This window comes from Fimicolochytrium jonesii, assembly GCF_025526975.1.
Source record: "Fimicolochytrium jonesii strain JEL569 chromosome Unknown EV422scaffold_11, whole genome shotgun sequence".
In the NCBI taxonomy this organism is placed as follows: domain Eukaryota; kingdom Fungi; phylum Chytridiomycota; class Chytridiomycetes; order Spizellomycetales; family Powellomycetaceae; genus Fimicolochytrium; species Fimicolochytrium jonesii.
In genome coordinates this window covers 338,380-362,238 of record NW_026515678.1, presented here as the reverse complement: position 1 = coordinate 362,238, position 23,859 = coordinate 338,380, and the positions used below count along the sequence as shown (strand labels likewise).

Here is a 23,859-nt window from a genome sequence, read left to right as displayed (position 1 = left end):
GGAGAACGCAGATGAATACGGAATCGTGGATGGCTCCACGGACCCCTACACAGTAGACACGGTCGCATATCTGGACGATGACGCTACATACTTGGGCGGCGGTGATGAGCTGGGCGAACTCTTGAACGCGGGGGCCAGCATGATGCCCGACGACCTTGATATGTACGGTCAATCCAAAGCTGCGGGCAACATTCTGGATCCCAACAAGAGCGAGGCAGGGTAAGTCGGTCAGGCATGCTATGAGATTGGTTAGTCAGTGAGAGGAGCTGGAAGAGGAAATTTGGCCGCAGGTTCTCAAGACTCGTCGAGGTAGGGCAGTTTGTGTTCGAAACCGCAGCCGCCGCGTTATTTCTAGCTCACCCTCGTCACCCGTATCAGCAACGATAGTAGTGCTCCGCTTTGATAGCTCAGTAGGGGACCTAGATAGCAGCAGCAGTGAAGATGGACAGGCAGTGGCGCACAGCATCGAAGACGTCTCTACACAACAGCTAGGCCCTGTGGACAGATACATTTTCGGAAGATAGCTCGTAGGAAGCGTTTGCCTTAGGTTTGCAGCAGCGTAGGCTAATTAGCACCTCTCTTTCTGCCCGCGCACCTTCAACCACTACGTAGGAAAATGTTTATAGGGGGTTTGAACTGGGAGACTACTGATGGTAAGAATATATTGGTTGACCCCCAATTTCATGTCGAATTCGTGTTCGGCTCGGGAGAGTTTGATGGGAACTCTCGTGTGCTCCGCAACACCTGCTCACTCACCGACGGCGCCTGATGTAGAGAGCATGCGCACATACTTTGAGAAGTTTGGAGAAGTGGAGGACTGCGTAGTCATGAAGGACCCCGTCACCGGCCGATCCCGTGGATTTGGATTTCTGACCTTCAAGGATCCCCGTTCAGTGGAGGAGGTTGTACAATTAGAACATACATTAGACGGCAAAATCGTAAGTTTTCCCACGCGGCTTTTGGTTTGCTACCGATTTACCTTCGATAGATGACTCTAGAGACATGCAAGCCAACCCCCCCATCGTTTATTTTGGACATCCAGATCGACCCAAAGCGAGCGATCCCACGCGAGGAGCAAGAAAAAACCGAAAAGATCTTCGTCGGCGGCGTCGGGCCGGATGTCACCGAAGACCAGTTCCGCGAATATTTCATGCAGTTCGGCAAAGTCATCGACGCCACCTTGATGATTGATCGTGAGACCGGCCGACCACGAGGGTTCGGGTTCATCACCTTTGAGAACTCGGATGGAGTCGATAAGGCGATGGCGAAGCAGTCGTTGGGGGAGCTGGCGATTAATGAGAAGACGGTGAGCTTGCAGAGGGTCGCAAACTCTTAAGATTAAGTAACGTCGATTGCTCACACGATTCATAATCAAGGTTGAAGTGAAACGCGCCATGCCCAAGCACAAAATCCCTCAATCCGCACCCGGCGGCGGCGGCGGTCAACGCTACGGCCGCCCGGACTCCCTTATGGGCGGCGACTCCCGCGGCTCCAACTTCGGTCCCATGCGCAGTCGAATGGGCTACGGGGGCGCAGGCGGCGGCGACGCAATGGGAATGGGGAGCATGGGCCGCATGGGGGCCGCGCGCTACGGCTTCCCCGGTGCCGCGGTGGCTGGCGGGATGGGCTACGGGCGGTACGGCATGGCTGACGCTGGAGCGGGTGGGTATGGGAGTTCTGGGTTCGGCGGGTATGGAATGCACGGCCGGTATGCTGCTGGGTTTGGGGGGATGGAGGGTTTTAGCGCTGCCTATGGTAGGAACCCGGCTGCGATGGCAGCGTATTATCAGGCTGCTAGGGCGGGGGGTTACGGGGCTTCGCCGTATGGGTATGGATACCCGGCGGGATACGGATACGGGGCTGCTGCTGGCGGCGCTGGTGGTGATATGTTCGGGAGGTATGGCGCGCAGGGAGGTCACGGCGGCCAAGCTGGATTTGGGAGAGACGCGGGCTACCGTCGTACCGGCGGGCCTGGGACGGGGGACGATTCACCCACCGACTCACCTGGACGTGGATCGAGCAGCCGCGGGTACGGAGGTGTTGGTTCACCTGGTCAAGGCGGACGAGAAGACGAAACTGATTCGGTCGCGTTGGCTGGCGGGGATGTCGACGTGAAGCCGATTATGACGCCTTCGGGACCGAGGTTTGATCGGGAACGGGAGAGGGACTACGGCAGCGGTGGTGGAGAGAGGAGTCGGGGAGGCAGCGGGGCGCGGAGCCATGGGTACCACCCATACGCTCGATGAACGTGAGGCGAACGCGAGAACGGCTTGTCTGAATCGTGTTTCTGCGCCAGATATCCCGATGAAGTCTTTGCTGACGTGTGCTTTTGACATGAGGAATCAAATATATTGTATCGCGTAGTGAAGGCAGCGTCCAGCGAAACGCATGAGGACGCCGACCCTTAGTCTAAGCTATACAGTATCTAAGCTCTTCTCAAAAGCTGACTACGCCCAGGCTTGATCAAGCCGGTCTTGACGTCTTCCTTGTTCAGCAAAACTGTTTACCCTATGGTATCTATGAGTCTAACTACTGTACATGCAGAGTGCCGGCCGGCCGTCTCGGATTCTGCTCCAATATCTGATTTGCTATCGACTGTAATGGCTGCAATTCCTTCGAATCTATCAGATCGTACTATATATATAGTGGAAAATGCCGTTAGCATGCTGGGGCCGACTTTGAAATGTTACTGGGAAACATCTGTGGAGTACCCACCTCTGTGACGAACAGGATGAAGTGCTTGAAGCATGTATTCAGATGACGGTCCTCGCCAACTTCTTCCAGTTGCTGTCGGCGGGGTAGAAAAGCGTTCATCAGAACTCATGTTCGCGTGTTCGTGATGTACATCGTTTCAATTTACCTTCAAGTGATTGTGATATGCATGCGCATAGAACCGGAACAGCCGCTGGAAGATCTTCTTCACGGTCGGCATGAAATGTGGTGGGAAGGAGTCTGTGGGTGGGAATGTGTTCTCATCATCGAGTTGACTGCATAGAACAAAAGTACCCAGATGTAAGTGCGAAAGTCCTTGGATGCGACGGATGGACTGGGACTTCCTTACGTGTCCACCCATGCCAATAGATGCTCTACGTACTCCGAGGCTGAGCATTTGATGGGTTTTGAAATCGTTATACCGTCCGCCCAGAGATACTATATGTTCATTCGAAGGTGATTAGCATCCCGGGACGGTGTCGTGGCGGCCCGATTCCTCGGAATCCGATATGCAGCATCAAGTACGCACCTCGTATCTGGGCCCCGCTGTCATCGACGGACACGATTCCCGCGTGCAGTACTCCGATATGCAACCATATAGCAGGTTTATTTGGTTATAGAAGTCCACGGCTGCAGAGCGCAGAAAGGGGTTGAAAACGCGACATTCCCACCAGCTTCCGAAAGTCACCCTTCTGCCACCTACTGTTCACAGCGATCCACTCCTCACGGCTGGTATTTGGTGGAACTTCCACAACAGCCCATATATCGTTTCCACCTAACGTTTTCTGGGGAATAACGAGGGAAACCTAGTCAGTCTTGAGCTCCCCGCGTAGTAAGAGCGGCTTGGTCATTACTTACCACAATGTACTTTTGTATTTGGTCCCGCTTCGTTCCTTGGAAGAACTGCTTTTTGGCTCTGAAGGTCTTTCCTTCATAATGGCCCCTAAGGAGAAAGCGTGTGAGTTCGGATGCTTTAGATGACTTCGCTGTGCGGTTCCCGCCCGACAACCCCTACATGAACTTCTGGTACTCCATATTTCCGCGTGTGCACGTCTGTACGCCTGTGCAGCTTCTCCCTTTGACGTTATGGCTCAGTTTCCGTTCCTGAGGTAGTTTGCTCAAGCGGCTCAGTGGGAATGTTTGCACTTGCCAATGTCTTGCATGACCAACCGCTCCAAACGCTTCAGAAGGCGCGTCAGCAGGACTTCCCAAATTCGTCAAGCGTCGGCTCTCAATCGGTCTGCAGTCGGTGAAGCTTTCGCAACGGAACAACATCGGCACCCTGATAAACCACACAGCCGCCAACACACTGCCTTTGCGTACTGTAGTGGTCTGCAAACGAAGTTCGGATACGGTGTATCTCATACTAACTTCAGTCAGAGGGAGAAGGTTCACCACACTCCTCTCAACCACTGCTCCGCGAACGACTCTTCCCCCTAACACCAATCCGCCAAGATGGCAACATCAGAAGCGTGTCCAGCCTACGCTCCCTTCTTCGGCTTTGCCGGCGCAGCCACTGCGATGATTCTGTCCGCCGTCGGCGCCGCTTATGGAACTGCGAAAGCCGGCATCGGGATTGCTGGCGTGGGAACATTCAGGCCAGACTTGTGAGTTTGACAAGCGAGCTACTTTCATACCTTGGGGCTGCCGATAGCTGGCGCTGATATCGCTGGAATCTTTTGCAGGATGATGAAGGCGCTCATTCCCGTGGTCATGGCTGGTATGTCATCTGCATGTATTGCAAGCGTGTGACAAGCGGGCGAAACCTCGGACTTAACGTTTATGATTTTCATTTACAGGTATCATAGCAGTATACGGTCTAGTCGTAGCGGTGCTGGTCAGCAACGGTCTGAATCCCGACAGTGAATATTCGCTTTTTGCTGGGTTTATCCACCTGGCAGCTGGGCTATCGACTGGATTTGCGGGATTGAGCGCCGGATATGCTGTGGGGATTGTGGGAGACTCTTGCGGTAAGTCTCGGGGAAATAATTGCAAAATATCCGAATGTGCCCTTAAAGTGACTGACATCGCTTTTTGCTTATTGGATGTCTGTTTAGTACGCGGATACCTTTACCAACCAAAACTGTTTGTCGGAATGGTGCTGATTCTTATCTTTGCCGAAGTTTTGGGATTGTACGGGCTGATTGTCAGCTTGATCTTGAATACGAAGGCCGTCAGCAATTGCTGAATAAAATTGATATCCTGGTGTCCGTTCAAACATCCTGTTACGTTACTTTCGGAGGTTTGTCGGGTTATGCCGTGGATTTAGGGCTTGAACGGATGTGCCGAATGGCGATGCCTGAACGCTGTTAGCGAAAGGTGTCCAGAGCGACAACCAGGTCTGCCAATGTCTGTGCTCTGGAGAAAGGTTGGGCAACGAGGAGATGGGATATGAAAACTTTACAGCAGAAGCCTTGCTCTGATTGCCGTCCTGGAGGAAACTGCATACCGTATGAACTTTGACAACAAAAGACCGCACATCAACATACACACCGGCAGCGCCCGAGAACGTTCTCTCAACCTCACCAGCCACACTCAAGTGGGCAGTCGACGACTCCAAAAGAGGGGATTGTTTCAGGCTCTGGAGGCTTGCTTTCCGGTACCTCGCTTTGTATGATAGCGGATGACATTTCGGGAGCCGAAGGAAGTCCAGTCCCTTTGCCTCCGAATCCACATCCCGCATGATGTACTGTGCCGGATTTACACCAGAAATCCAGATATGACAGGAACGACTTACAGCACACTGGACTTTCAAAAGCCTGACGGTGATGCGTAAATCAGAGATGCGAGTAAACAGGGACTGGTTCGTGCAAGAGATGGGAGCTCTCATCAACATATCCGACGCCTATCATTTTTTTTTCAAACGTTAAGGTATGATGGTATGGCTTTTGGCTGAAGAACGGCGTGTATGAGTAAAAGCCGTCGCGGTTCTCCGTATGCTGGGGGTATGGAGTTGAGGATATGCCCCACCGCCTGCGACGCAGACAACGAGAGGCATGAGACAGAGTTGGAAAGCCAGCGTGCAATATACACTACAAGCGTGCATGTGCGTTGTCTTCTTTGTGCTCAGTCATGTTGAACTTGCCGCCCAATTCTCAACACGCAATTCCCAAGTGTAATCCTTCATTCGTCTATCCTCATGGCGCACGTTAGTGTTGGTTTGGCTTGCGTAGCTTGCAGGACTTGGCTTTGTGTTTTTGCTCCTAATCTGCACGGTGAGCACTAGACTGCCCCTGGAATTGTCTCAAAGCATTCCCATCCATTCCATAGCAAACTCGCAGGTTAACTACCTGAGTAACCTGGGTGAAATGGACCTTCGAACAGAACTTCGCTGGAGACTTATGCCAGCAAAGGAGCACCTGCTCCACTTAACAGCAGAGCCCTCCAACGAGACGTCTCCCTAGCCATACCCAAATGACAGCTTTCGATCGCGTAAGCTCATCGCGTCGAACACCCCCGACGCGTGGATAAGCCGGCTCTGAATCAGACTTACAAAACCCCCTTGAAAGCTCCTGCAGGAGAATGCCAGTGGAGCGACGATCTCCTTTCAGTCTCCTGCAGGAGCGTGCCAGGGGAAAATAGTCTTCTATGTGCTTCCTGCAAGAGAGTGAGAGGGGCGGCAGGAAACCCGGATTCATAGAGATTTTCTGCCAGGACTGCCACAACGGCCCAACCCTCGCCATCGCATATCCCCTTGCTTGTGGGACGGGTTCGCGACGAAACGAGGGGGGAAATGTCGCGTGTACATCAGGAGAGGCGAGCTTCCCCCGAGAGAAGCTTGCCGTTGAGAGGAGCGTTGTGATAATCGCAGGCTCAGAAATTTGCGAGCGATGAATTGCTAGCCGGATCGGCGTAATGAACTCGATTCGTGCGTTTTGCTGTGGAATGCCGTCCCCCTCGCAACGAATTGAACAATTCGCCGTTCCCGTCCAGAAAATGGGTATCTTCCGGAGGATAGTGAACCCCAATGGCACCCTCCATCCTCCAGATCCAAGCATCAATGGAATATCAAAGACTTTATAACGAAGTGTTTAATTTACACACAGAAATCCGCCTCGCTCATTGGGGTTGACACGTCTAAGTAAATAGCAGAACCGCAGCCCCACACGCGCAAAAACTCCTCGTGAAGCTCGAAGGTGCGCAAAGAAGGCTGGAGTGCCGAGCCCAGTTTCAGGCCTGTGCGGTTCATTTCCAAAAAAAACTTTGCGGTTTCGATGCAGGCACGGACCCTTCAGGCACGGAAACTGGTCCCCCCCGCGCCCTCCTCCTCCTCCTCATCATCATGATACCGCTCAAACGCCTCCGCGTCCTCATCCTCCCCATGCTCCAACACAAACCGTTCCTGCTGTCCGCCCCTCCCACTCCCTCCATTCCCAGCTCCATTACCCGCGCCCATATCCCCACCTCTCCCCTGCCTGCCCGCCACAAGCCCCACTTGGACTCCAGCGTCGTCCTCATCCTCAAACGCGGCATCAACCTCATGATCACTCAACATCCGGAACTCGTACTCGTCCACACTAGGGCCTCCCCCTCCTCCGAAAGACTTCCGGGCACCTGTACCCAACCCCATTGTGCCGAGCCTTCGTCTTCTGATGACGTAAAACCCGCCGCCTGCCGCGCCAAGGATTAAGAAGCCGAATGCTAGCGCGTAGCCTGGTGATGATGTTGCTGGCACGGCTGGGGGGGTGGAGAGGTTGGGGGATGTTGGGGTTGGGGAGGCGGGGAGGGTTGAAGCCCCGAGGGAGGTTGTGTGTGTTGGGGTTGGAGAGAAGGGGGTTGATGTTGGGGAGGCAATGATGGTGGATGTGGGATTTGGTGGGGTTGGGGAGGCGGACGCCGAATGTTGTTCGCCCCAAATGGTCATCCACCAATAGTGGAATGTGCCCCGCGTGCCTTGTTGTTGGGCGTCTTTGATTTGAATCTTCCAGGTGCCGCGGGGGTCTTCGTCCCTGTTTTCATTATCGAAGTGGTTAGGTACACGTCAAAACATTCAAGTGTTTTAAAGGGGCACATACCAATGCTTAACACTCATGAAAGTCCAATTCCGAAACCCAAGCCCTTTCGCATCCCTCGGCCGCGCCGCACACAACTCACTCACAATACCCCTCGGGCTCACAAGCGCCACCTCCACATCCCCCCGTCTCGGGTGCGCAATCTCTACCGTCACTGTAACATGCTCAATCCTCTTCATATTGGCACCCCCCACCACGGCCTCCGTAACCTCAAAGGCGCTCTCCACCAGACTGCCGTCGCCGGGGATGGCGGCGTTGGTGATAATGACGGGTGAGGTGAGGTGGGTTTGCGGGTTGACTTTCTGGAAGGTTTTGGCGGCTTCGATGGTGGTGTAGGCGTCAAGTTTGCCGAAGCCGAACTTGTTATTGAAGGGGCGGCCTTGTGCGGTGGGGGACCAGCCGGGGTCTTGGCGGTTGACGGGGAGGGCGGTGCGTACCGTTAGGTGTTGGATATCGCGCCAGGTGAGGTCCGGGCTGGGGGGGCGGGGCTGATACGTTAGCATCGTTGTTGGGAGGGAAATAGGAAACGGAGGAATTTTACCGTATTTGAAGGACCAGAGCATACACTCCAGAAGCCAACGGGGCGGCCGCCGACGTGCCTCCATGTGCATTCGTACACTGCGACCCCTGCGAGCTCCAATCGGAGGTGTACTAATACAAGACCGACACATTGAGTCCACGAAGTCTCACTGATACACGCCCAGCTTCACCTTACTTACAATCGCATCCAAGTGAGCCCCACTGCTGCTGTACATGACGATCATAACAGCACTGCAAGCTTCGGAGTATATCGGATGCTGGTTGTTCCGGTCCAGCGCTCCGACCGTAACGGTGTAAATGCTGTTCGTGTATCCATCCGCATTACTAAAAGAAAATGCCCTCAGTCACATCAGCCACGCCATACCATCAACCCTCCCCTCGTAACCCCCGAACTCACCAATGATCCCCACTCGCCGCCCCATTCCCACTCGCAAACACAAAAATCGAGCCAAGCCCATCCCTCCCCTTATCAATCCCATTCCGCACAGCATCGGACACAATTTGCGGCGGCGCTTCCATGGCGCGCCCGTCGTCGGTCGGGCCCCAGGAGCAGGAGTAGATGTGGTTGTTGTGGAAGTCGAAGTTGATGGCGGCCGCTTCGTCGGCTTCGGTTAGCTCGCCGCCGAGGATCCGGACGCCTTTCAATGGAGGTGAAGGCGGGCGGGTGAGGTTTTGGGATGGGGTGGGATGGGGTTGGCGAGATGACATACCTGAGACTTTGGCGTTGTAAGCGACCCCTACACCACAGACTTTGTTCTTTACAGCGGCTACTTCGCCGGCACAGCGGGTGCCGTGGTGGTCTTCCATTTCTTTGGGTTTGGGGGATGCTACGTGCGTGTTGTAGTCATATGAGCCCTCGGCGTACTAGGTGGTATGTTCGTCAGTATGCCTCTAATCCGCGACCACCCTGAGTTTGGTGTGCTGAACAATAGTCCACTCACAAAGTTCTCTGTAAGGTCCTCGTTCTCATAATCGAGCCCATCATCAACAAAACACACCGTCGCATTATGTCCCGTGATACCTTTTGAGAAAGGATATTCAGAGTCAGCAATGTAATCGGATTCCTAGGTACATCCCAACTCACCCCCTGCTGAAGGTAGACGTACCCTGCCGCCACACCCCCGTAACATTCATATCATTCCCAATCGTCACCGTATTCACCAAATGCCACTGATTCTGAAACCCCGGATCCTCAATCCCCAGCTCCTTCATAATCTCGCCCAACCGAAACGGCCGCCCGCGTTCATTCTGCGGCGCGGGCGTCGGTGCGCGCGCGAACAATCTCCGCTGCGGGATCTGCGTCTTTACCCATGCTACGTTGGGCTTTGATGCGAACCGCTTTTCGTGGTGGGTCCGCTCAGCCTCCACCTGCTCTTGGGACCGCCCGAACAGTGTCTGGTCTTTCGATGCTGCGTAAAGGTAGTAGTTTTGCAGTTGGCCGACGCGGCCGAGTGTATGCACGCCGAGGGTGGTGCCGATGTCCTTTGCGAGGGTTTGGTAATAGTCATCGTCGAGGGCTGCTGCGGCGGAGGAAACATGCGGCGGCGGCGGGTCGAGTTTGACGGCAAAGTAATGGAAATTGACGTGGTCGTTTGGCGGTATTGCGGGACCAAAGTCGCGGGGGAAGGAGGAGATGACGGTTGTTGGGGTCAAGAGGAGGACGGAGGCGAGGGTTGAGGCCAAGATCGCATGCAGCTTTCGGGGCATGGCGAGGCTGCGGCGGGTTGGAACGGGGTTTTCCGCTAGAATTTTAACTCGGATGCTCGACTTTCGAGTCCGCTCGTCCCGGTTTGTCGGGGGTTTTGTTTTCAGATACTAGATACGTCGCCGGCAAAGCGAAGTAATGAGGACGGCAGACGTTGGTGTTGTAAAGTCGTCGGTTCTAACGAGGGCAGGAAGCGATGCCGACGAGGGAATGCTCTAAGCGGCCGTAATAAGTTAGGTACTTGCTGGGAGAGAGCGAGGGAGGGAGACTAGGTGTTGGTATGCCGCCGCAGCATGTGGAGCCCGGAGCTATTTGTCTATGCGGGGAGGATGCCGCTGTGGATGCGGATGCCAAGCCGTCGTAAGGTCCAGTTCCCACGGCGCCGCACACGGAAGCGACGCGCAGACTGACGCGTGAGAGGAGTGTTCCCCCTTCCCTCTGACCCTGCCTCTGACCGTCGGGTCCCCCCCCCCCCCCCCCCCCCCCCTCCGTACGTAAACCGTCCGCCGTGACGCCCCATACGGTCCGGACGTCGACGGCGGAAACGACCGCAGAGAGAGTGCATGGGATGCATAAGTATATGTGCTGTAATGGCATCAGCTCTATGTTATGTACAAAAGCTTGCATAGCAAACTGAATTGAAGTCGATAAATACCCCTCCCTGCGAACAAAGCTCGCCATGGATCCCGTACGGCAACCGACCCATTAATTCAATGCTCCCTCCACGCTCGCCCACTGTCGATGTTGCTCGGATCCTTGCCCCTCGCCTCATAGAACAAATGCTCTATGCGGTCGGCGGGTCACATCTTGCCCAATCGCCGCTTTCCTCCCGTCCATTAGGCGCTTCATTAACCATTTTCCATCTTCCTCACACCCTAATGTTGAACCTCCCTCTTGCTCATCATCCGTTCATCGCCCCCCTCAGAATAATCCAATAAAGCTTAACCCACCCATAAACAGCACAAACACCAACGGCGGGCTCAGAAACCCGTACGCCGGCCACAACATCCAACACGACGACAACATCGACAGGGTTCCAAACGCGGTCGCAATCTGAACAGGTAGTCGAGCCTGTGTTTCCCATTTCGATAGATCCACGCGTGAACCCGTTTTCATGGGCACGTAGAATTGCAGGTAGATGAAGATGATGATGAAGCCCGCCAGGGAGGTGAAGAGGAGGTAGAATGGGAGTCTATGGGGTTGGAGGGGGGCACGGTTAGATATAACGTGTGCAGACTGCGAGACCCGAGGTGTGCACGCGGAAAAAGGACGAACTCCTTACCCATAGCCGTAATTCTGTAATGCGTCGGCTAGGTTGGCAAAGTAACCAGAGGCGAGAGCGATAACTATCCAGGTAGCTGATTCAGCATAGCGGACTAATTTTGAGCGAGTGGGGCTTTTTGAGTCGTCGTAGGGGCGTTCTTCGGACGCGAGGGCGGAGACGCGGGGGTTGGACATTTCGGTTCGCGATAGCGAGCTCGCAGGAGAAGGAGGGGCGGGGCGAGGTGGTGGTGCTGGTAGTGGGAGGGGGTGAAGAGAGAGCGGAGTGTGGGTGGAGAGACCCTGCCCAAAAAGCTTGTTTGCGGAAGGGTTGTCTGTGGGACGGCGGAGTGTGACACCTCCGACGGGACTCGATGGACTTCGGACAGCCCGCCTGCCAAGAACACTCACCACCTCCCCCTCTCCCAGAACTCAACTTTCGCAGCACAGACGCACAAGCACCTGGCTGTTACTCTCTGTATACTATAGTCTGGAGCTCTCTAGTTCTCGTTCTCTCGTCCTTCCCGATCTACGTGGGCGACTGCTGTGCCTACGAGGATCTTCCGTTACGTTAATCTAGAGCGAAAGAAAGCACACCTGCCCTATCTACAATCACGGCCGAAATCACAATGAACTTCCTCTTCCGCAACCTCAACTCCCTCGTCTTCGGCGGCCAATCCACCTCCTCCTCCACCCTCGTCGAGATTCCCTCCGGCCAGCTCTACTCCCTTTCCCTAAACAGCGCACGCACCCTCATCTTCCGCGACGCCGCAGCCAGTATCCGTCGCACCGCCACCCTCCACAATTTCCAGCTCGTCGTCACCCGCGTTTACGATGAAGACGAAGTCGACGATGATGACGACGACGAGAAAGAGCTGAATGAAGATGATGAAAAGACGTTCTTGTTGGACGCCCAACTCCGGTTCAACCGGGTCCGAACAAAAGGCGGCTCGCACTCGTTTTTCTGGGCGGACCCGCAGGATTTTAGTGGGGCCAAGGGGTGGGAGTTTGTGATTGATGAAGGGGTGCAGGAGTTGACGATGAGCTTGTTTGAGGATACGGCCTATACGTGCATGTTTGAGAGAGCAATGGGGGCTGATCATGGGAAATTTAGTGATCAGCAGCTGGCGGAGTTTGTGGAGAGGATAAAGAGGGATGCGAGGGAGAAGGTGGTGGGGAGGGCCGCTGCGAAGACGCCAGTTAGGCCCGCAGGATCTTCGGTGGCGGGCTCCTCACTGCATACCCCACAATCCACCTCCAAAAGGTCTGTCCCCACCACTCCCACCCCCGCCGCACAATCGCCCAGCACCCCCCAATTCAGGAACGGTAAATCCCCCGCGCGCACGCTCGCATCCATCCCCAAAGGCGAAGAACTCCTATCCGTCCCCGTGCAACTCTACCTCTACGATCTCCGCGTACAGCAGTTCATGCTAGTGAATGACCAAGCCATCGCGGAAATCACCGAGATCGGCGAGTGGAAATTCCAGCTGGTTGTCAAATCCGGCGACCACGTCTATCTCTGCCAGCCCATCGAGGAAGGCATGTCGCCCACCTTCAACGCGGAGCACCATACGTTCATCTTCAATTATTTGGATGAAACGACCGGCGTGCCGATCTACACGTGGTCGTTGAAGTTTGCGACGGTGGCGAATGAGGGCGAGTTCAAGGAGATGGTTACGGAGTGCGTGTACGAAGTCAAGAACAAGGAGCTGTTTAGGAAGATGAAGAAGGATGAGCAGGTGTATTTGATGCAGTTGTACGACGATGATCCGATGGAGATTGATGAGCGGGAGGAGTTGCAGGGTGATGAGGGGGAGGATGAAGAGTGGGAAGAAGAGGAGACCGCTCCCGCCAAATTGCACTCGTCACGCGATGATGACGACGATGAAGCCTCTGACGACGAGTCCGGCCAGAGATCATACAAGGAAGCCACGACAGGGAGCAAGAACAGCCAGCTTGCGGTGGGTTACCGCCACGACCGCTCCTTCGTCGTCCGCGGGGACAAGATCGGCGTGTTCAAGCACACCGCGGACGACGGGCTCGAATTCGCCACGGCCATCAACAACGTGCGCACCCTCGACGGACAGATGTTCTCACCCCGTAAAGTGATGCTGCACCAGCAGGACGCGGCGATGGTGATGATGAAACCGGGCGACGAGAACAAGCTGTACAAGATGGATCTGGAGGCGGGCAAAGTCGTGGAGGAGTGGAAGGTCGATGATGAACGTAAAGTGGAGGATTTCGTCCCCGATCAGAAGTACTCGCAGTTGACGACCAACCAGACGCTCGTCGGCATTGGACACAACTCGATCTTCCGCATCGACCCGCGTTTGCAGGGTAATAAGTTGGTTGAATCCGAGTCCAACCAATACGCGACAAAGAACGCCTTCACATGCGCCGCGACGACGGGCAAAGGCGAACTAGCGGTCGCTTCAGCAAAAGGCGAGATCAGACTCTACAACAAACTCAACATGCGCGCCAAAACCCACCTCCCCGGAACCGGCGACGCCATCATCGGCATCGACACCACCGAGAACGGAAAATGGATCATCGCCACCTGCCGCACGCACCTCCTCCTCATCAACTCGGAAATGGCCGGCGGAACCCTCGGCTTCCAAAAATCCATGGGCGCGCATAAACCCCAACTCAAGCGCCTCCAACTCAAACCGGAACACGTCACCTGGCTCGGCGGTGCCGTGCAATTCACACCCGCGCGGTTTAGCACGGGCGAGAGCGAGGAGTTGGCGATCATCACCTCGAGTGGACCCAATGTGATCCGATGGAACTTCAGGAGGGTGAAGGCCGGCCATCTGTATGATTATACGATCAAGCAGTATAAGGATACGGTTGTGGCGGATAATTTTAAGTATGGGGAGGATCGCGCGATGATTGTCGCGTTGCCCAGCGAGGTGGAGATGATTACGAAGGTATGTGGGCGGTTTCTGGCCGGATCTGTGTGGGGCATGTCGGACGAGTCTTGATGATTTTTTTTTGCTTTTGCAGAAAACATTGTCGACACCCGCAAAGCTCCTCAAGAGCAGGTTGAGTATTGTTAACTCGCCGTATTAATGTAGTCGACCCCCCCCCCCCCCCCCCCCATACATCCCCCCTTTGTGCTGCGTACACTTTCCCCCTCCTTGTATATGTACTGTATGTAACTACCCCCGGGAACCTACCCATATCCTCTTCGTCCCCTTCCCTTCATCGTGTATGAATTCCCCCCCATATGTATACCTTCTGCTGTTCTTGGATAGCGTAATAGTCATTTCTTTTCACCCTGGTTTGTGGCGGTTACGCTTGTTACGATTGTGCATGAGAGAAGGGCCCGGTTGGAGTTAACGGAGGCAGTGTCGATCGATGGGGTTGCGAGGTGCGAATGTTGAAAGTGAGAGATTGGCAGGAGGGAAGAGAGCTGTGTCGTGTCGTGTCGTGTTGGCTGATGCATGCCAGACACATATACATACACGCATCGAACAGAGGAGAACTGGCATAGATCAGCGGTCTCATCCCTCGAGGTTTATACAAATCTCCTGCAGGAGAGCGACAGGGGGAAATAGCCGATCATATCCCTCGGTGAAATTGGGGCAACCAACGGTACAAGATTGAAGGATGATGTCCTGTGCAGGAGATCTGACTTTCGAGACTTTGCGGGTGTGCGACGCGTTGATGGTGAAGGGATGATTACGAAAGCACGACAGCGAAAAAAGCGAAAACCCCGACCGACTCGGACCACCAACTCACATGAACAAATGGAAGATGAACCTGCATGGCAATGATATGGCGTCTCGCACGTTTCTGATCGGGCTGAGAGAGGGTTGTGTTTGCAAGTCCACACAAGCCTCCCACCAAAACGCGTCGCGCACGCGTCGGCCGGAATCCCCGTTCCTCGTCGGCAGGCCAGGAAGGGCGCACGTTTTTCTCAACTCTCAACACCCCGTTAACCTCCACAACCACGTTGGCCGTCGTACGCTTGAAAGCTTACCACCAAACGTCCGTTGCACAGCTGTACTGTATATATAACGAGTTCTCATGTTGCGCGGGGGAGGCATTCCGATGGGTACGTTGATGGTGTTACGGCTCGTGCCGGCTTACGAGGTTTTTGTTTCTCGGAAGCACTTCCGTCAGAGAGACTCGTCATTGGGGGGACTAGACAGAAGGGGAACGAAATGCGCGCATGATGGAAATCCCATAAAAAGGGTGGGGTCGATGGTCGACCTTCCAGTTTGCTCAGACAAGAGTGATCCAACCAAAAGTGGGCCAGACTTTCTCCGATCGTCCGAAGCTTGCACATCATGCACTCCACCCGCCTCACCGCCTTCCTGCTCCTCGCCAGCAATGCGGCAGTCCTCGCCTCCCCCATCCTACCCTCATCCCTCAACACCACGTGTCCTACAGGCCTAACCGGCCCCAACTGCACCTTCTACGCGGTCAAACCCACCCTGCAGACAGGCCCCGCGGGCGCGGATGGCGACGACCCTACGGTGTGGGTGTCGGATAGGCATGCGAGGGACTCGGTGGTGATTACGACGAATAAGAAGGGGAAGCAGGGGTTGTTTGTGTTTGATTTGGAGGGAAAACAGAAGCAGTTTGTGGAGGCGGGGAAGCCGGATAATGTGAGTGTGTGGAGCCAGATTTGTGGGGTTGGGAGATGGATCCGTGCCGTGGATGCGCCATTTCGATTTTCGCGAGGGTCTAGTGCTCAATTTCAATCCCAACACCTTTTCTCATCTCAGGTGGATATACTCTACGACGTCCGCTTTGGCAAGAAGAAGGTCGATTTGGCTGTCACCGCCTGTCGCACCGACGACACGCTCTGCTTCTTCCAGATCGAAGACGGAAAGCTCAACGCTATCGACGGCGGTGTCCAGCCCGTCGAGCCTGGGTTTGAAGTCTATGGATCGTGCGTGTATCAGTCACCCCAGACCCGCAAATCGTGAGTAACTTGCGAGAGTCCCGACGTGATTTGTTCAAATGTCGGGTTGCTAAACATCTACCTTTCAGCTACGTTTTCGTCAATTCCAAGACGTCAGAGTACCTTCAATACGAGATCCTATCCAGCAACGACGCCCTCAACAACTGCAACGCCAACCTAACTTCCCCCGGCCCCAGGCAAAAGCACCCAAAATCCACCCCAACCCTCCGCACCACACTCGTCCGCCGCTTCAACGTCGGCACCGGCGGCCAAGTCGAAGGCTGCGTCACCGACTCCCTCCACGGGCACCTCTACGCCTCCGAAGAATCCCACGGCCTCTGGCGCTTCCCCGCTGAACCCACCTCACCACCCACCCCCTACCTCGTCGACACCCTCACAACGAACGGCGGACACATGTACCGCGACGTCGAAGGCGTCACCCTCTTCCACGGCAAGCGCGGCTCGGGCTACATCCTCGTCTCCTTGCAAGGCGTCAACGCGTACGCCGTGTACACCCGCGCCGCCGTCCCCGTCTACCTGTTCACGTTCAGCATCGTCGCGGACCCCGCCAAGGGGATTGATGAGGTTACGGAGACGGATGGGTTGCATGTGCAGGCGACGGGGATGGGGAGCTTTGGGAAGGGGTTGTTGGTCGTGCATGATGATCATAGGGACCCGACGGCGGAGGATCCGAACCCGGAGACGACGTTCAAGTACGTGAGCTGGGAGAGTATCGCCGAACACCCACTGCTGCCAAAGGCGTTGAGGCTGCAGAGCAATCCGGGGTATGACCCGAGGAAGTGGGATAAGGCCGAGAATTAGAGGCAGAGTGTTCACGTTGTTTATAGTAGTAGCTTTCAGCGTTAAGAGTGCCATGAGCCCGATTCGCATAGAGAACAGAATGCACCTATACGCTACATTCTTCCAGAATTAGAAGCAGTACAGCCTGTTTCCAATGTATATTCATGCATCCCCCTCCCCAAGCCCCACATACGCCGGTGTGAGAGAGTCTCAACGATGGTCTGAACGCCATGGACTCCCACTTGGTCGCTCCGTCTACCCCACGTCGCCCCGCACCGTCTGTGATCTGTAAATACATACGCCGCAAGCTCACTCCAACCTCTACTCGCCCCCAACCGTCATCCTCCCCCGCCAGCGTCTTCTCAAACCCCTTCTCGCCGTCGTCGTAGCGTTTACGCCGTTGGTTGGCGTCGCGGCGGCGGCGGCCGCCGTCGCAGCAACAGCAGCAACGACCGAATCGGGGACATGGGGCAGTCGAACGGCGGCGGCCTGCGGTTGCGCGTCGGGGAGGGAGTCTTGGGAGACGCGGAGGAGTAGCGGGTTGGTGATGTTGGGGGTTGGGAGGGAGGCGGAGTAGTTGTAGCACTGGGGGGTTGGAAATCGTTTGGGGGGAGGGTTGAATACAGAACGGGGGTGAGTGACGACGGTCGGGAGGAAAAAAGGATCGCGGACATTTGCCCTCCGTTGAACCCAAATGCCCCCCCCTGAAACACGCACGGAAACTCACCAACAACCCGTTCGCCCCGCCAACGGTATTAAACACATCCCTGACCCGCAAATCAGGCCAGATCCCACTGTATATCATCACATCGTCCGGCGTCGCATCGTTAGCGTCCTGCGCGTCCCGCTGTCTGTTGCCGCTGAACGTGTTGGCGAGCTCTGGGTTGCGCTGTTGCCAGAGGTACCACCACCTACGAAAAAAAGACGAGCTGGGACATGAATGACAGTGCAATATGAAGTGAGCAAGGGTGGAGTCGAACCAACCCACCTATCGAGATTAGCATGATGCAGCCAGAAGATGGGGTCGTTGACGCTGGTGATCAGGCCCGGCATGTCGCCGCCGATGGCGCCGTGGATGTTGTTGTGCGGGTGGTTTTCGAGTTCGCGGCGGAAGGTGTCGTACGTGGGTTGTTGCAGGATCCATTGGAGTTCTACGGGGCTGTTTATTGATGGACATGGGTGTGCGAATGAAGCCCGGACGGCGGAGGACATGGGTAGAGATGTCAGAACACATCCCCGAACACATCCCCGCTGATCAACACCCCCAAGACCAACCCACCTATATTGAGAAGCCTCCATATCCCCGTCAACCTGACTCGCCTCCTCCCCCGCCGCAAACCTCCGCTGCAAGCAATGCATGTCGGGGTACGCCGCATTCTCATTCGCGAAATGGCCCGTCGTCACGCAGTACCCATTGTCTGGGTCCCCCGATCCGCCAAAGTACTCCACGCTCCATACGAGGGCCGTGGAGACCCGCCCGGCGTCGACGCTCCAGTCCCAGTACGGGATTGCGTGCGTGTAGTTGCAGAGGGTTTGCAGGGCCGCTTCGTAGAGGGAGACGAGCGGGCGGTGCCAGGGGAGGAAAGCGGCCTAGGGTTTGTGGTTCGAGAAAGGGGATGTATGATTGGTTATCTTGTCGACGCACCGGTTGCTCATCGTATAAACCCGCACATCGTACATTAAGTTGCATATGCCACACCCCCCCAACACATACCACATTATGCGCCATCGGCACACTCTGCATATGCACATACACAAAATCATCATACACGCTCCGACTCCCCTGTGCGCCCAACCTCGATGGCAGCGTGCGCAAACAAGTAACAGCCGCAAGGTAGTCCCGGCGCTGCTGGTCGGTCAACTGACGGAACTCGACGCGCATGCGCGGGGATGTCGCTGTGCAAGGGAGTGTTGTCATGAGCGTGTTCGGTGGCGGGGGTGGGTTGGCGAGGGTTGTTGGGACTGCGCTGGGGGTGGCGACGCCGGTTGGGACGGTGTCGGGGGCTACGGAGGTTGGGACGGGTGGATCTTGAGCGTGCGCCAGAGGGAGGGTGAGGAGGATGGTGAGAGTGAAGATGGATGCGAGACGGATGAGACGTCGAACGTAGAGCTGGAGGTTGAGCATGGCGGGCAGGTACACATCCGTTGGCTGCAGCTTTGGAAAAGCGACGCATCGGCCGCTTTGACATCCGGAGTGAAGGTCTGCGGAAGGCAGGCGCTCTTTATATATACTGTACATTCTCCTCATCGGCCTGTCAACAATCGTCTTGGCATATATTCAATCCCGTCACTTTACGAATCCATCCCCCCCGCACATTCCTCCATCCTCCACAAGCCGCTCCTCGCGCCGCTAATGACCGCTTTCCAAGATCCCTGATGGTCATCGACAGAAAAAACCGATCCCTTTCACTCCCTGTTGCATGGGATCATAACCAATAACGTATCCTGCACATGTGAGAGAAGGCAATCCGCGGCAATGTTCCATTCACCGAACACCACTGAAGAGGAAGGGGGAGGCGTCCTGCCAAGGGGGACGGAAGTACTGGGGTGTGGAGGGCAGACCGCACACGCCAAGCGCAAGCAGGGGTGGCAGGCAGTTACGTGGCATCAATATTCGGTGAAGTGGGGGAAGGCATTTGGAGGATTGACGGCTAATGACAGTTTTTAATACGATTGACAGGTTTTCATCCAAACTTCGTTCGAAAAGCAGAAGAGACTCGATTGCAGGGAGGGAACGATCATGCAGCTGGTGAGCTTCTTTCCGACATAGATCTAGATGACCAGCACGTTGAACAAGATAAAGTAGCGGAAAGATGTGCGGGTGAGGTGCTGGCGAGGGTCTTCCGGACATCAGCCGCGTTGCTATATCAGCCCATCTTCGGACACGAACGCGTCAAACACGGCGAACGTTCGGGAAGGGTGTCAAGTTCCCGTTGCCCCTATGTGGATCTGCAACCGGAAAACAATATGCAATGGACGTTGAACATGCGTTACAGTAAGAACATAGCGTGGCGAAGAAGAAACAGGCGGGGGCTGACAGCAATGAATTAGCAAGTGACACGAAGCAATCCCTCGCATCCTTTAGCAATCTCCACTCTCCATCCTCACAGTGAAATGCGCTTCTTTCGACAATCCGTCCTTGAACGCCAGATGGTTGGGTACCCATCATGCATGTCCCTATCCTTTAGCAAATGCTCTCGTCTTGACGGAACCCCTTCCGGTTTCGAGAAATATGGTGTCCACGTCAATTGTGCTGGCGGGCCGGCATGACGGGGACCACTGGCAACGTTTGGTCAATTACCGTACAGCAAGCATTCATCGGATGCTCCACAACCTCCAACGCATACCAGCAAAGGCCAACTCTTGGAGGTCACTCCGAAGAGCGGCCGTGGTGCTGGGCGTGCCGCCCTCGTCCCCGTGCATGATGATGTGGATGGGCTCGCCCGTTTTCTCCCTCCAAACGTCGTACTCTCCATATATATTCGGTCAGAACATAACTTACGCAGTTACAGCAAGAGAGCGGTTGTAGCGTCACTATGAATCGGTCGGCGACTAAAATGCCCGTCTCCACGAACAACTCCATAGAGTTACCGGCCCGGTGGTAGACGGGTACGGCACGAATCGCCTTCAGCATTGATTGATTGAATGGCGCGCGCGACGGCAGCGTCCTCAACCGTGTTGATCGTGGCCAGCCACCTCGCTTTGCTGGCATGATGTAGGTCAAGCTCAGTGCTGAGGTTGGAAGCCTCGGCGTTCGAATGCCCGGATGCGCAGGCTTTTCGCGAAAGTCCTTTCTCGCACAGCTTTCGCGGGCCCCAGCGGACTTGATTTCCTTAGCAAGTGGGGTGTCACTTGTTTCTTATCGGTTGCGAAGCCGCGCAAAACAAACCACCACATCACGTGACTCGGAAAGGAACGGGTGCTGTTCATTCGCCCCCTCGACAAGGAGAGAGACGGCGGACGGCGCAACCACAGAAGCAAGCTTTTGCGACTCCTGTTTACCCACCCAGGATCGCATACCCCCCCCCTCCTCATACTCTCGCAGCCATGACTGTACTCATGCGTAGCTTCGTCCGCAGGGCCGCAAAGCCCGCTTTCAGCAACTCAACCGGTGAGTAGTAGTAGACTTCCCGATCCATCCAAGCCACCGGATCCACATCAGTTCCCACGCCCCAAGTTGAGATGGGAGTACCAGTTGGGGACCCTTTTGAAGCTGGGAGGAATCAGTTTCACGCTCAACAAGGGTTGAATATGATGCACAGATGGGGGCGGATGGGACGACGGTGACGGATATAGGGATTGCACCCGCGATTGGTCAGGTCGTCAATTGAGATTAAGAGCTGCCCGGCAGGCCCTCGGCAAAAATGCTATAGTTTTATCTGAGCTCAGTACTGACCTTCACATATCTCATCGATCTTCTCTCTTCAAACTAGTCCGCCGTCTGGCTACCGAGGCGACCACGTACGGTGCCGTCCGATCCGTTATCGGTGCCGTTGTTGACGTGCAGTTCGAGGCTGGACAGCTCCCATCCATTCTCAACGCTCTCGAAGTCCAAGGACATGAGGGTGGTCGTTTGGTTCTTGAGGTCGCTCAGCACTTGGGGTGAGTCCTCATGACAGATGCATTTTCGATGGAATGGCTAGCTACGGGTTCTTGCATCAGTTTGTTGACCTTGTTTCCATCCGCCTTATTTCAGGGAGAACACCGTCCGCACCATTGCTATGGATGGAACTGAGGGTTTGACCCGTGGCCAGAAGGTCCTCGACACTGGATCACCGATTCGTGTTCCCGCCGGTCCCGAATGCTTAGGGCGCATTATGAACGTTATTGGAGAGCCCGTCGACGAGCGCGGCCCTATCAAGACCAAGCAGCAGCTCCCTATCCACGCCAACCCCCCGGAATTCGTCGACCAATCCACCGTGCCAGAAATGCTGGAGACCGGAATCAAGGTCGTCGACCTGTTGGCGCCTTACTCCAAGGGTGGAAAGATTGGATTGTTCGGTGGTGCCGGTGTCGGAAAGACTGTGCTCATCACGGAATTGATCAACAACGTCGCCAAGGCCCACGGTGGTTACTCTGTCTTCTGCGGTGTCGGCGAACGCACCCGTGAGGGTAACGACTTGTACCACGAGATGATTACCGCCGGTGTCATCCAACTGGATGGCAAGTCCAAGGCCGCGTTGGTCTACGGTCAGATGAACGAGCCCCCAGGAGCCCGTGCCCGTGTCGCCCTGACGGGCCTGACTATCGCCGAGTACTTCCGTGATCAAGAGGGTCAGGATGTGCTTCTCTTCATTGACAACATCTTCCGATTCACTCAAGCCGGTTCCGAGGTGTCCGCTCTGCTTGGTCGTATTCCCTCCGCCGTCGGTTACCAGCCCACCTTGGCCACGGATATGGGTCAAATGCAAGAACGTATCACAACCACCAAGAAGGGATCTATCACCTCTGTGCAGGTACGTGGCTCTGAGGGCCGGGTTGACGGAAAAGTCAGCTGTCAAAAATCTTACAATTTATCGTTCACTTCCAGGCCATCTACGTGCCCGCCGACGATTTGACCGACCCCGCGCCCGCCACAACCTTCGCCCACTTGGACGCCACCACCGTCCTCTCCCGTTCCATCGCCGAGCTCGGAATCTACCCCGCCGTCGACCCCCTCGATTCCAAATCCCGTATCCTCGACCCCCGTATCGTCGGCGACGAGCATTACAACATCGCCACGGGCGTCCAGCAGATCCTCCAGAACTACAAATCCCTCCAGGATATCATTGCTATCTTGGGAATGGATGAACTCTCTGAGGAGGATAAGCTTACTGTGCAGCGTGCGCGTAAGATTCAGGTGAGTTTTTGGGACATACCTCCTTTTCCTTTAGATATCCTCGAGTCGTTTGATGAACGCGTTGCTGATGTCGTTCCTCATTCCCCGTGTCCCTCGCAGCGTTTCATGTCGCAACCCTTCACCACCGCCCAGGTGTTCACGGGTTACGAAGGTCGTTACGTCTCTCTCGCTGTAAGTGCCTTCTCACCCTTCCCCTCCCCCCCTTCATCCCCCACGCCGTCGCCATAATCCTCATCTCGCCATTTTTTTTTTCACAGGACACCCTGAAATCCTTCAAAGCGATCCTGGACGGCAAGCACGACGCTCTTCCCGAAGCCGCGTTCTACATGGTGGGCGATATCGAGGAGGTGGGACGTAAAGCTGATGAGTTGGCCAAGAGCTCCGCATAAAGGGATGAAAAGATCAGAATCGAGGAAGACTGAGCTGAGCGGCATTCAGAGGGACTTTTAGAATACCATACCACATCACATCACCATGCGTTCCTCCTTTTGTCTCTCTTCCTGTCTTTACTCCGTTTGTAAACGACCACATCTCTCATCAATTACTTATGTTGCGTCTTGGTGGTGCGGTTTGTTTTCGTCATTCAGAGATCAAAAAGCCAGCGGATGTATCGTGGTGAAGCGTCTCTTTTTTGCCTCCAGATGTCGGGACTGCCTGTTTTTCCGGGCACCCCGATCTACCTCCTTCTCACCAGACCATCAGACGTCATGTACGTACAAGAATATTTCGTTCACCACCGGCATCCTTTGCCCCTGAATGTAAGAAGGGGACCTGAATCTGGGAGATCGGAGCGCACAGGCCTAGTTTATACTCAGCATTTCTCGGACACGGCCGTCCGGCTGGGCTGCGACATCAAAGTTCCATCTACATACCGTATGCTGTGACGTCTCCACGGCCAGACTGACCCAGATTCGTCCCGAACCCCCGCCGTGGAAAACGGAGGTAGTGCTAAAATATTCTTTTTTTTTTTTGGATGAAGCGTTGCACCCGCAAAGAGGATGCAGGTTCAAAAAACGCTCAAAGCTCGATATCCGATGCATTGGCGAGGTGGGCATTGGAGGAGCGATGTAGGGTGTCT

General features: G+C 55.3%; 9 protein-coding genes across 9 annotated transcripts; 5 read left to right on the top strand and 4 right to left on the bottom strand.

Annotated features, from left to right (window-relative positions):
• Window positions 1-454: 454 nt before the first annotated feature.
• Window positions 455-2,378, top strand: EV422DRAFT_51264 (uncharacterized protein). The gene is made up of 4 exons (XM_053069085.1): window positions 455-653; window positions 775-938; window positions 1,043-1,306; window positions 1,377-2,378. The coding sequence occupies exons 1-4, from the start codon at window positions 617-619 to the stop codon at window positions 2,244-2,246; spliced, it is 1,335 nt and encodes a 444-aa protein (XP_052925707.1). The 5' UTR covers window positions 455-616; the 3' UTR covers window positions 2,247-2,378.
• A 9-nt stretch (window positions 2,379-2,387) lies between these two features.
• Window positions 2,388-4,168, bottom strand: EV422DRAFT_51252 (Mob1/phocein). Its single transcript, XM_053069074.1, has 8 exons — window positions 3,728-4,168; window positions 3,571-3,655; window positions 3,416-3,497; window positions 3,242-3,342; window positions 3,062-3,150; window positions 2,861-2,987; window positions 2,716-2,787; window positions 2,388-2,634 (listed from the first exon to the last, which is right to left on the bottom strand). Exons 1-8 carry the CDS (start codon window positions 4,075-4,077, stop codon window positions 2,530-2,532), a joined length of 1,011 nt encoding a protein of 336 aa, XP_052925706.1. The 5' UTR covers window positions 4,078-4,168; the 3' UTR covers window positions 2,388-2,529.
• Window positions 4,168-4,900, top strand: EV422DRAFT_550666 (V-type ATPase; the record flags this gene model as incomplete). Its single annotated transcript, XM_053071789.1, has 4 exons — window positions 4,168-4,319; window positions 4,398-4,432; window positions 4,512-4,682; window positions 4,770-4,900. The coding sequence occupies 4 exons, from the start codon at window positions 4,168-4,170 to the stop codon at window positions 4,898-4,900; spliced, it is 489 nt and encodes a 162-aa protein (XP_052925705.1).
• A 1,813-nt stretch (window positions 4,901-6,713) lies between these two features.
• On the bottom strand, window positions 6,714-10,349 carry EV422DRAFT_528905 (peptidase S8/S53 domain-containing protein). Its single transcript, XM_053070310.1, has 8 exons — window positions 9,371-10,349; window positions 9,206-9,285; window positions 8,975-9,128; window positions 8,662-8,902; window positions 8,444-8,588; window positions 8,266-8,375; window positions 7,728-8,198; window positions 6,714-7,661 (listed from the first exon to the last, which is right to left on the bottom strand). Exons 1-8 carry the CDS (start codon window positions 9,969-9,971, stop codon window positions 6,944-6,946), a joined length of 2,520 nt encoding a protein of 839 aa, XP_052925704.1. The 5' UTR covers window positions 9,972-10,349; the 3' UTR covers window positions 6,714-6,943.
• A 189-nt stretch (window positions 10,350-10,538) lies between these two features.
• EV422DRAFT_619963 (uncharacterized protein) lies at window positions 10,539-11,569 on the bottom strand. The gene is made up of 2 exons (XM_053074085.1): window positions 11,252-11,569; window positions 10,539-11,161 (listed from the first exon to the last, which is right to left on the bottom strand). Exons 1-2 carry the CDS (start codon window positions 11,425-11,427, stop codon window positions 10,891-10,893), a joined length of 447 nt encoding a protein of 148 aa, XP_052925703.1. The 5' UTR covers window positions 11,428-11,569; the 3' UTR covers window positions 10,539-10,890.
• Window positions 11,570-11,620: 51 nt separating this feature from the next.
• Window positions 11,621-14,327, top strand: EV422DRAFT_557124 (VID27 cytoplasmic protein-domain-containing protein). Its single transcript, XM_053071916.1, has 2 exons — window positions 11,621-14,156; window positions 14,233-14,327. The coding sequence occupies exons 1-2, from the start codon at window positions 11,859-11,861 to the stop codon at window positions 14,296-14,298; spliced, it is 2,364 nt and encodes a 787-aa protein (XP_052925702.1). The 5' UTR covers window positions 11,621-11,858; the 3' UTR covers window positions 14,299-14,327.
• An 814-nt stretch (window positions 14,328-15,141) lies between these two features.
• On the top strand, window positions 15,142-17,194 carry EV422DRAFT_587185 (uncharacterized protein). The gene is made up of 3 exons (XM_053073473.1): window positions 15,142-15,842; window positions 15,963-16,162; window positions 16,231-17,194. The coding sequence occupies exons 1-3, from the start codon at window positions 15,522-15,524 to the stop codon at window positions 16,961-16,963; spliced, it is 1,254 nt and encodes a 417-aa protein (XP_052925701.1). The 5' UTR covers window positions 15,142-15,521; the 3' UTR covers window positions 16,964-17,194.
• A 69-nt stretch (window positions 17,195-17,263) lies between these two features.
• On the bottom strand, window positions 17,264-19,213 carry EV422DRAFT_578414 (uncharacterized protein; the record flags this gene model as incomplete). The annotated part of the gene is made up of 5 exons (XM_053073288.1): window positions 18,657-19,213; window positions 18,222-18,532; window positions 17,931-18,101; window positions 17,670-17,853; window positions 17,264-17,527 (listed from the first exon to the last, which is right to left on the bottom strand). Exons 1-5 carry the CDS (start codon window positions 19,188-19,190, stop codon window positions 17,264-17,266), a joined length of 1,464 nt encoding a protein of 487 aa, XP_052925700.1. The 5' UTR covers window positions 19,191-19,213.
• Window positions 19,214-20,906: 1,693 nt separating this feature from the next.
• On the top strand, window positions 20,907-23,540 carry EV422DRAFT_528900 (P-loop containing nucleoside triphosphate hydrolase protein). The gene is made up of 6 exons (XM_053070309.1): window positions 20,907-21,053; window positions 21,376-21,544; window positions 21,639-22,398; window positions 22,473-22,781; window positions 22,881-22,952; window positions 23,039-23,540. Exons 1-6 carry the CDS (start codon window positions 20,990-20,992, stop codon window positions 23,168-23,170), a joined length of 1,506 nt encoding a protein of 501 aa, XP_052925699.1. The 5' UTR covers window positions 20,907-20,989; the 3' UTR covers window positions 23,171-23,540.
• The last annotated feature ends 319 nt before the right edge of the window (window positions 23,541-23,859 follow it).

Coding starts and splice junctions, on each gene's coding strand:
- EV422DRAFT_619963 (XM_053074085.1), bottom strand. CDS start 11,427: ATGTCCAACCCCCGCGTCTCCGCCCTCGCGTCCGAAGAACGCCCCTAC. Junction 11,162..11,251: donor TTACAGAATTACGGCTATGG/GTAAGGAGTTCG, acceptor CCAACCCCATAG/ACTCCCATTCTACCTCCTCT.
- EV422DRAFT_587185 (XM_053073473.1), top strand. CDS start 15,522: ATGCACTCCACCCGCCTCACCGCCTTCCTGCTCCTCGCCAGCAATGCG. Junction 15,843..15,962: donor AGGCGGGGAAGCCGGATAAT/GTGAGTGTGTGG, acceptor TTCTCATCTCAG/GTGGATATACTCTACGACGT. Junction 16,163..16,230: donor TCACCCCAGACCCGCAAATC/GTGAGTAACTTG, acceptor TCTACCTTTCAG/CTACGTTTTCGTCAATTCCA.
- EV422DRAFT_528905 (XM_053070310.1), bottom strand. CDS start 9,971: ATGCCCCGAAAGCTGCATGCGATCTTGGCCTCAACCCTCGCCTCCGTC. Junction 8,903..8,974: donor TTACAACGCCAAAGTCTCAG/GTATGTCATCTC, acceptor CTCCATTGAAAG/GCGTCCGGATCCTCGGCGGC. Junction 7,662..7,727: donor TTCATGAGTGTTAAGCATTG/GTATGTGCCCCT, acceptor TAATGAAAACAG/GGACGAAGACCCCCGCGGCA.
- EV422DRAFT_528900 (XM_053070309.1), top strand. CDS start 20,990: ATGACTGTACTCATGCGTAGCTTCGTCCGCAGGGCCGCAAAGCCCGCT. Junction 21,054..21,375: donor CGCTTTCAGCAACTCAACCG/GTGAGTAGTAGT, acceptor TCTTCAAACTAG/TCCGCCGTCTGGCTACCGAG. Junction 21,545..21,638: donor GAGGTCGCTCAGCACTTGGG/GTGAGTCCTCAT, acceptor GCCTTATTTCAG/GGAGAACACCGTCCGCACCA.
- EV422DRAFT_51264 (XM_053069085.1), top strand. CDS start 617: ATGTTTATAGGGGGTTTGAACTGGGAGACTACTGATG. Junction 654..774: donor GAACTGGGAGACTACTGATG/GTAAGAATATAT, acceptor CGCCTGATGTAG/AGAGCATGCGCACATACTTT. Junction 1,307..1,376: donor TGGCGATTAATGAGAAGACG/GTGAGCTTGCAG, acceptor TTCATAATCAAG/GTTGAAGTGAAACGCGCCAT.
- EV422DRAFT_51252 (XM_053069074.1), bottom strand. CDS start 4,077: ATGAGATACACCGTATCCGAACTTCGTTTGCAGACCACTACAGTACGC. Junction 3,498..3,570: donor AAATACAAAAGTACATTGTG/GTAAGTAATGAC, acceptor GTTATTCCCCAG/AAAACGTTAGGTGGAAACGA. Junction 3,343..3,415: donor GGAGTGGATCGCTGTGAACA/GTAGGTGGCAGA, acceptor TGCGCTCTGCAG/CCGTGGACTTCTATAACCAA.
- EV422DRAFT_557124 (XM_053071916.1), top strand. CDS start 11,859: ATGAACTTCCTCTTCCGCAACCTCAACTCCCTCGTCTTCGGCGGCCAA. Junction 14,157..14,232: donor AGGTGGAGATGATTACGAAG/GTATGTGGGCGG, acceptor TTGCTTTTGCAG/AAAACATTGTCGACACCCGC.